Source organism: Coffea arabica, chromosome 2e (assembly GCF_036785885.1).
Source record: "Coffea arabica cultivar ET-39 chromosome 2e, Coffea Arabica ET-39 HiFi, whole genome shotgun sequence".
Taxonomy (NCBI): domain Eukaryota; kingdom Viridiplantae; phylum Streptophyta; class Magnoliopsida; order Gentianales; family Rubiaceae; genus Coffea; species Coffea arabica.
This window is the reverse complement of record NC_092313.1, coordinates 64702961-64712811: the sequence shown is the minus strand read 5'-3', so window position 1 is coordinate 64712811 and position 9851 is coordinate 64702961. Positions and strand designations below refer to the sequence as shown.

The 9851-nt window shown below is 34.0% G+C and overlaps 2 protein-coding genes across 2 annotated transcripts; both read right to left on the bottom strand.

Annotated features, from left to right (window-relative positions):
• Nucleotides 1-416: 416 nt before the first annotated feature.
• On the bottom strand, nucleotides 417-2507 carry LOC113724508 (protein IQ-DOMAIN 19-like). Its single transcript, XM_072081467.1, has 3 exons — nucleotides 1981-2507; nucleotides 1588-1806; nucleotides 417-1047 (listed from the first exon to the last, which is right to left on the bottom strand). Exons 1-3 carry the CDS (start codon nucleotides 2392-2394, stop codon nucleotides 454-456), a joined length of 1227 nt encoding a protein of 408 aa, XP_071937568.1. The 5' UTR covers nucleotides 2395-2507; the 3' UTR covers nucleotides 417-453.
• Nucleotides 2508-4254: 1747 nt separating this feature from the next.
• On the bottom strand, nucleotides 4255-7290 carry LOC113727447 (uncharacterized). The gene is made up of 6 exons (XM_027251610.2): nucleotides 7159-7290; nucleotides 6909-7064; nucleotides 6270-6344; nucleotides 5867-5992; nucleotides 5645-5725; nucleotides 4255-4620 (listed from the first exon to the last, which is right to left on the bottom strand). The coding sequence occupies exons 1-6, from the start codon at nucleotides 7250-7252 to the stop codon at nucleotides 4544-4546; spliced, it is 609 nt and encodes a 202-aa protein (XP_027107411.2). The 5' UTR covers nucleotides 7253-7290; the 3' UTR covers nucleotides 4255-4543.
• Between the last annotated feature and the right edge of the window lie 2561 nt (nucleotides 7291-9851).

The window sequence follows — 9851 nt, the reverse complement described above, 5'->3', positions numbered from 1 at the left end:
AAGTCCATTGAAAAGTAGCAATAATAGCAAAATTTGGCGGCTTCAGCAGCCATTTAACGAGTCTCATTTCTGTGTCAGTGAATATCAGAATGTACTACATTATTTTAAACTGATGACTACATTATTGCATCCGCGGATTGTTGATGGCTGCAGCAGTTTAAATTTGATTCAGCTGTCTTGGGAAGGTTAGTATAGGTTCTTGGGAGGCTGCAGTGGAATGATGAATCAACATGCATAAAGATCTTTAGGAATTAAGTAAAACATGTTGCCAAGTGTTCATGCACTACAAATTTTGTTGTTGTGCTTTAAAATAGTGTTGTCTAACTGTTTGAGTTTTTAGATCAAGTGATAATTCGACCAAGTACTGTTTTGACCAAATGACAGTACTACTGTGATCTCTCAATTAGAAAACAAAGTTTCGATCAAAAGTTTCCCAATCTGCTTAACAGGTCACTAGCCCCTAGAAGTATTAGCCAAATACCTAGAACATACCTCAAATGGATTTAAAGTCTTCTCAAAGTTGGAATTGCAAGTTGCTACACTCGAATGATCTGCATGACTACCGTTTACTTGCTTTGCAGATCGATAAAGCTTGATGAACCATGGATGCTGATTTTCTTGCTCATCGAATTCTGAAGGTGAAGGCATATATTGCTCCTGAACTTCAAGGGCGACGTTTACACCTCGCACTGATGTTGATTGCTTGTTTTTTTGTACGGGGCGCCATTTTTTTGGCCTTTGCTTTGGTTCACTGTGTGACCTTGCTTTTGCCTTTGAAGATGCTGTGTTGGACATGTAACCTCGATTTTCATGAGAAAGTGGAGCAGTGGATGCTTGCACTTTTATTTGTTTTGTTGTGGACAGATTGGTGGAGCTCGTTTCAGTCACTGTTGCTGATGGACTACAACATGTCTGGTCAGGCTGATCTTCTTGTTTGTTTATTGGAAACCGACCAGAGTGATATGTGGTGATGACTCCAAGTTCCTTTCTTTCAGCTTGTGAATAATCTAAGGGCCTCATCTCATGAGCATTAACATCCTTTCTATCCTACATTTGAGTGATCAAACGGCTTGTTAATTGTTGCTGCTGAATACAACAAGACACTTAACACCAGTGGCACACGTAGGAAACAAATATCGCTATATATGCTCCTAGAATTATATAAATAGAGTATACATTGAAGAAAAGTAGGACAATGAGGTTGCCTAGTTGAATGTGTGAGAAGATCCCATCTATGTTCAGGTGGAGACATGGAGATAAATTTAGTGTACACATCACGTCGATTTCTCAGCTGAGTGGAAGAACTAATTTAATTACATTTTGTGAAATCAGTAGGATTTGTTTAACATCAGATTTGGTGGTTTGTCCTGGAATATCTTTGTCCAACATTATTGGTTACTTGGTTTGGTAAAATCTGATTGTATCAGGTTTATCAACTGAGCTGACTTATAACAGTTCCCTACTGAAGAAAAAATCCAGTAGATTTGAGTGAAGAAATTGAGTGGAAGAACAAATCCTACAAAATGCAGAACTTGATGGATGATCATCCAAAGGGAAGGGGAGAAAATAATCCAGAAAAGGCCTTACTGTACTATTTCGAGCCGATTCTCCATGACCTGATCTTTTTGTTGCAAGCTCTGCTCCGGCCTCAACCATCTGAACTCTCCTATACCGAGCTCTAACTTGGATAGTCATCAAAGCGTGCATGCTCCTCAGAACTGCAGTAGTTTGTTTTCTGACCAGGTGACCCCTTACTAATGCTTGTAACTTCACTAGTCCGCGTAAAGCACGCAATGCTTTTCTTGCCTGCAGAAAACGATCAGATTATTGTGAATTCTCACCCAAATTGTTCGTATGTCTGCATTTTAATCAGATTATCGTAAACACATTCATTTGATCTGTTGACAAAAGGAGGCATCCAACCACTAGATTATCTAACAAACCAATGGAAAAAACTTTAGAAGCTCAAATTACACATACCAAATAAGAACGAAATGCAGCCTGAATTTTGATGGCAGCAGCATCTTTGAGGGGCCCTATAGCTTGTGAAACAGGAGCTGTAACAACCGGCATTGTTCCATTGACTTGCTTGCTAGTTGTTACTAGGATTGCCTTAAAACGAATTTGCTCAATTTCATGCTCCTCTAGGACCTGTTTTGCCAGGTGGGGAGTAGAGAGTGAGTCAAATGACAGATTGCGACAAGTGACTTTTTCTGTGGTGGTTGATTTCTTGAAGCTCCATCTCCTCTTCTCTTTTGTAACTGATAAGATTGCTCTTGGGCTTCCTAAGTTACTTACCTCTGTGGCAACTGAATTCACTTCTTTCTTGTGCTTGTCTTTCTCCTCCCTTTTGCCTAACAAAAAGTTCCGGATCCATTTTCCTGCTTTACCCATCCTATACCATCAAAGCCTTAAACAGTAGGGACAAATGAAGTAGAAACGAAATAAAAAATGGCCTAGAGAATAAAGGGATGTCTATAAGCAACAAAATCAACAGCTAAAATGATTGAGACTTCTATATAACTTGAACAGAAAGAGCTTGAACACAGAATTGATGGCTAATAAAAGGTTGATGTCTCAACCTTTCTTAATTTGTCTACGTTGTTGAATATCCGGCCTTTATATTCTTCTGCTACAATAGCAATTATATAGGGTTTGCAATAACGTTAAACTTCGACTTTTCTGCTAACCCAAAAATCAAACAAGATAATTTTGGTGGAGAATACTGGTCCTTGTTTTATTTGTTTATGGCTGAGGCCTGCATAGACTTCCCCTTGTGATGCCAATTGACACATTTCTATGGATTCAAGGGTGGTTGTGGTTTCTCAACGACTGAAAATCAGTTTGTTCTTTGTTTTTAGTACTTGTTGCTTTTAGAACTAAACTACCTACGTCTTCTTCATTCAGGGATGCAAAGAAAAGCCAAAAAGGAAAACTAAAAGTCTCCTCTTAAAGAGGGAGAAGTTTCCAATTATGTCCAATTATGCAATACCAAGATCTCCGATCTCCATTTATTTGTGTAGAAGCCAATTTGTGTAGTAGAGACTTGAGACAATGCGGATCAAAGTTATGCACGGAAACTGAAGCAAGTACCTTAGATGCTTAACTAGGTAACTAAATTCATTTGCAGCAGAGGAACGAAAGCCTAGTCCTTGCAGCAGTTCCATTTTTATTTATTTATTTTTTGTTTTGGGCAAAGATTAGGAAGAGGGGATGCCTATCCCAATTCTCAAGTCAAAGCAAACCACCGGTGTATTTTTTGATTTATAGATTACTTACCAATGAAAATTTCATTGGGTTTTGGTCTAATGGCCAAAGAGAGTCTCGTAAACTTCTCTCGAGAGTGTAGTAGTGTACTTGTCTGATCTGAAGAGTTCATTCTTTAACCACTTATAAACCCAACTTAGTCCTCTCTCCTTAATAATATAGGAGTAGTATTGCAGATTGTTGATAAAGATTACCTATAAATGCGATATCATTGATAATGGGAATCAAACCAAACTTTTGTCTATAGTATAGAAGTAGTGTAGATTGTTGAAGTTAGACTGAAAAAAAAAATCGGGAATCAAAACAATCTTCCCTTAAACAAGCCTTACTAGCTTAGCCAATCCCATTGGCAATTGCCTTTTACAGTCATTGATAAGCTACAGTTAGCAACCTTTTTATAGTCATTGATAAATGAGATTCCAAATATTGGACAATCTCTCCTCCAATTGTATAACAAGCTCTCGAATGTTAGTATTCTAAGAAAAAAAATGGTTTGTTTTAGGTATGTGGTTTAGTGATACCGTAAGTTGTTGCAATTAATTTTAGCAAAACTTAAACCTAAAAGATAAGAAGGAAACGACGGGTTAACTATAATTATTAGTCACATGGAAGATACGCACCAAACACAAATCCATACACAATATGACTTTGACTTTAAATGATAAGTTATACAGAACTAGATTGGTAGGAGTATTACAAAAGTGATCAGATGTACATGTACCTATCAACAATAACTGCCAATTTAGGCTAATTTTTCCTTCACACTTTCCTATTGGTGTGAGTTAATTTTATCTTTAGTTTTTGTCAAGTGTCATTCCGGGAGATGAAGATAGTGAAGCCATTACAAACATAATAAAAGATTAATCTCAATTAAGACCTTTACACAAATTTTAAATTCAATAAGGTTTGGAACTGAATCGGGCATGAACGATTGCTAGTTGAACCAGTCAGATCCGTGATCCAGTCTGAATATGAAAACATTGCTCGTATTTGAACAAATGGTCCAGAACCCATCATTCACTATTAACAAAATCAATATCTGCAATAACAGTATGTTCTTTTACACAAGAAAGATGTTAATAGAAAGTGCTGCTTGCTACTGTATATGAGGCTATTCTAGAAGCTATAATCCTCTTCCTCATGTTTATTCTATGAATACAAAATCTATCCTCTGTGAAAATAATTAAATAACTACATCACAATCAATATCAAGCAATTATGTGTATACATAACTGGTAAAGTGATGCCAAACTGAGGCAACACACTATTGAAATTCCTATTTCCAGAGTAGTATAGCACCAGATATCAGCAAGATTCCCATCCATTGAAACTTCCATGGTAAAATTGATGTAGCTGAAAATTTTTTCAAACAAGAAAGAGTGAGCATAAACGTCAATCCAATTTCAGTTTTCTTGAATAAGGCTAGAAGAAAAAGTTAATCAGAAACAAAAATTTCAAGATGCATTCATTCTAAATAATACTACAAGTCAATGCATTAAAGTTGAGGATTTAACACAACAAAATGGAACTTTTTTTTTCGGGCAAATTCCGTACTCGGAGTGAGATGCGTAAATTAGCTCCAAATTTTATTAAATAAAAATTAAATGACAAAATGGATTTAGCTCCTTGCGAATAACTATAAGATGGCGTAAATTTCATTGCTGCTTCTCCAGACCATTAGCTTAAGCATGTCTACAAAGTTTTTTTTTTACAAGTTCAATCTTTAAATTGGAGCCCGTAATGGGAATTTTTAGATGTATAGAGCCCAATAAGTGTCTATATGATAAACATTATTGTTTTCATGTTATTCTTACTTAGTGATTGTGCTTCAAATATTGAAAATTTTTATAATATCATTTGACTTGCCATGGCTAAAGTGACTTGTTGAATTTCGATTGGAAAGTTGACAACTAGTATATGATTGACCAATAAAAAAAAAGGGTAATTATGGGGTTTGGACTTTTGACACAAAAAATGTCAATTCCGTGTATGTTAATCTTGGACTTATAAGGGAACAATCCTTTCAAATTAATTATTATGCTTTGAATTGGTCAAATAGTATTTACGCAAGTCTCAAGAACACAACTTCTACATCTTGTACGTTCTGGTTTTCGCCTATAAAAACGAAGATTATGGCACTAAAAAGTTCTCAAGTACAAATACAATCACGACTAAAAATTAATATTTGTATTTCACTTTTTGTTTGTGCCCTTTCTCTTCTTCTTCTTATTAACTCCCTTTTATCTTTTTAATCTAATTTTCCATTTACTTATTGTTAAATTTAATTTTAAAAATTCAATTTACTCTATTTATAAATTAAAATTAAGATTATTACGTATTTAAAATTCAAAACTCCTCAATGGATTTGTAAACTCACCAGGGCTGTCATCATTATTTCGAGATGAAGTTGATGATGAAAGCTTAACTCCCAGCCTTGAACAATCAGACCCAACGGCACCTTTTTAAATCAAACATTTAAATCACCACAATAGCTGTTATATACATATATCCTCTATTGCATGTTTTTCTATTAATCTCAAATATAAATAAAAATGAAAAAGTAATTGCAATAATTATATAATAGCCATGGTGCTCTTACATTGATTAAAGCATGGAAAAACTGAGATGTCGTTGAGATTAGAGTAACCACTATTGCACTGACATTTGTGTGTATATGTTGCATCCTTTATGCATGTTCCTCCACCGCAGTAAATCCAGTAGCAGGCTAGAAGGATAAGAAAAGAATTTTACAAAATTATTTGTTAGAAAAAAATTTGATTTTTATTATTTATTTATTTAATTATATTATTATTATTTTTATCCGCCCTCCCCATCGTTTGCCCTTCGTACTCCTAACTATCAAACATGAAATTCGTACTCTAAACTTGACAGTCAAGAGAACTCTAAGAGTCCTCGTTTATTGTAAAGTACATTAATATTGGAAACTTGAGATGAAAGACAGTTTTTTTTCCCCTTCTTTTCTTAAGTGAAAGAGTACTTACGGTCGAAGAAAGATTTATTGTATGGAATTGATGGAAGAGGAGCTGGAGCTGGCATGCAAGAATAGTCAAGAGAGCCTGTAAACAAGAGGAAAGATTTTTTAGTCATATGCTTCATTTGGCCGGCAAATTGGACTGAGGGACCTTGATAACTATCACAGTTTTCAGCTTACAACCAAATAAAGTACTAGCAAAATAAATATACAAATTTCTCAAACAATATCTTGAGATGTATGTGGCAGAATTAAAATTTTTTTTTAACTTAACACAAAATAAAAGAAAATTTTGAAGATTAGGAAAGGTATTCAAAATGCTTCTTTGGTGGGAATAATAATTCAAATCAACTTATTTCAATATTAAATTCTTCTAAATTCCAAGATCACAATGAGACGCCAAAAAGCACCTATTATACTGCCTTTGATTTTCAACTTTTTAGCCTTGGGAAGAAAAAACTAGAAGTAAGATTGGAACAGAAATTGACAACTAAAGAAAATTGTATCTCCCAAAAGAGAAAAAAAAAGGAGAAGAACACAATGGTAGTTTTTCTTTTCTTTTTTTTTTTCATAATCAGAATTAAAATCAGGGGTTTTGATCAACAAAGAACACGCTCTAAGCAGACGAGAACAAGGGCGAAAGACTTACAATTTGGAATTACACAAGGTAGAAACTCTAAAGTTTCTTCATTATCTAAACGTGTTCGCTTCCAACCATTGTCGCAAATGCATTTGAAGTTGAATGGGTAGCCTAGAGATGCTTGGCAAGTTCCTTTCCCACACTCCACTTCTTTACATATATCGTCTGTGGCAATTACATGAAAACCCTAGAGAGTTAGAAGAGTTTTATTTCCCGCAAATCATATATTAAACACACATATAAAGAAAAGGGGACGTACTCAAAATAGGAGTCAAAGGATCATCTCCTCTTGTGGCAATTGGCGGAAGAATCATTGCCATGGCAAGAGAAATTTTGAACCAGGAAAGAGCCATCTCTAGAGACACAAAAGAGGGATCAAGAAAGCTAAGACTATGAGATAGAATAGGTGATATTTGTGGTGTTCTTATGCTTGATATATATATAAATTTGTAGATTGAATTTTTCTACGTGGAAGCTTCTTAGATCGTTAGACTAATTAAGTTAGAAATATTTGGCAAAAGTCATTGTAGAAGTCTTGAAAAGCAGTTATGATTTGGAAATTAAGCTCCAAGAAATGAAAGCAAATCTTTAATTTGGCTTCAACCTGTTTTTACTTGTATATCGGACTCTGACATAGTCTTCTTTGACATTGAACTGATCCTCAAACTATATCCCACATTAATGTTGCTTGAATTTGTCCTCAGTTCTTGTACATCCTACATGTTCATGTACTTGTATTCTAGAGGATCTAGATGGCAGCAAGAAACGGTTACCTAAAAAGGAAAAAATTCGCTTTTGTGCTAGGTTTCTAGTATCTTTGTGGAAAAATTGCAATGTGGTCATTAAAATGCAACTTAGAAGCTTCTTGGTGCAAAGATGAGTGTTTCCTTTAATTTCAACTGACACATTCTAATAATTTCTTCTTTGTACTTAATTTGTTGATTTTTTTGATAATTTGATGTCTATGTTTAATAACAGCGATTAATATCTAGTTAAAGATTTTCTCTTACCTATTTATTTTTGTGGTAATTAAAAATGGAAAAGAAGGCAGCTTACTTTGCACATATCAAGTAAATAATTTTATTTGCATTATAACACTTCAACCGGACCTTTCTAGGAAGAACCTTAGAGTTACTATATAAATATACATATACATACATACATATGTACATACATATATACATATATAATACACACACATATATATGTATTATATATGTATGTGTGTGTATATGTATGTATTTATGTATGTATATATATATGTATGTATGTCTGTGTACACAAGCATATGCTAAATTGTTTCAACAAGACAAAAAAAGCAGCAGCCAAAATCTACCTTAGTGCAGTTGAAATATTCAACTTTATAAAAAAACATATATATTATTATCTTGTTAATTGAGCGAAATAGTCGTATCATTTCAAGAAGTCTGTGATCATTGACCTTGAGAACAATGAAAAGTCAAATTTCATCCACATGGTGACCAAAATATCAATTTCAAGAACAAGAACTTTGCCAGAAATATTTCCTATATTTATAAGTTAATCACTAGAGAATATAAAATATTTCCTCGGAAGCAGCAGCAAAGTTAGACCTGATGAACTTTTGAATTCATCCAACAGTAAATCTTCAAAAGCCAGAATTTTTTTTTTTATTGAAATCTCAATCAAGGTTAATAAGGACAGTGGAACTCCTTTTTGTATGTGCGTGTGTTACTTTGTGTGAGAATTATTATTTTTTTTTTAAATTTCTTTCTATATTTGTGGTCATCTTGATTCCCTATTTCTTTTGTTCTTCTTGTATGAGGGGTAAGAATGAAGTTTTCACCATTTTGAACTTTTTTTTTAAATAATTTTTTCTTGTGCACCTGGTGGTGGTAGATTCATCATATCATATCATTTACTGTGTTCAATTGAAATTGATGTTTCTTTATTCTTGTTACCACTGTACCGGGGAACCTCAATTTTGCTTAAACAGAATAGAGCTAGCTCATGCGTTGCTCGGCCAGATTGTTTTCTAGGTTGATTTTTGCAAAAGCCACAATAGCATCTTTGGTCTCAAATATATAGAAGGGACGAGCCATAATGATCCTGATGTTTTGCCCACATTAATTATTTGGTTCTTAGCTTCTTAATTTTGCCCATATAATAATCCTAAACAATTATCAGACAAATCTTGAATTGCAAATGAGAAGGGTCGAATCCACGTTTTTTTTTTTTTGACAACAATCCACGTTTATTTTCGAAGCAAAATGCTAACCTTCACATAGGTGCAATTTGTTACCTAGTGTTTAGAGTGTGTGGTCCTGAGTTTATCAATAATCCCATGCATTGCGCGGTGGATGTGAAGAAGTACTAAAAATTATTTGGTAAAAAAAAACCAAATACTCGCATGTAACTATATTAATCTCGTCTAAACTGTTAGTCGGTAAATTTTATTTTTATTTTTTTGGGTTGGTCTGATAAATTGGTTAAAGCCATAAAATAACTTGAAATCGTACATGGCTCGAGTACTATGCTTAAATGTCAAAATTGATAATTTGCCAGTCTTTTTTTTGATCCGTACGATGATTTCTATTTTACTTCTATTTCTATATTTACTTAATACTAAACTTTATATACTGAAGAGATAGGTAAATATAAAGGGATCATTGAAAGACTTGACGGAGACTGAATTGCCTCCGAACCAAACATGTACACCATGTAAAAAAATAAACCAAATTGTGATAATTGATTAATTTATTAACCACATGGTGTTAGTTTATTGGTTAATAACGTTGGTTATATTGTTCAGTCATTGGTCACATGGAACCTTTTGTTTTTTTTTTTTGAAGGAATGGTCACATGGAACCTGATTCGTGAAGTAATTAGTAGTAGTAGATGCCAGTATAAAAAGGCCGCTGAGGGTACAAGAACAAGCTGTAGCCTCCGCATCAGTTTTGTCGTCTTTTGTAA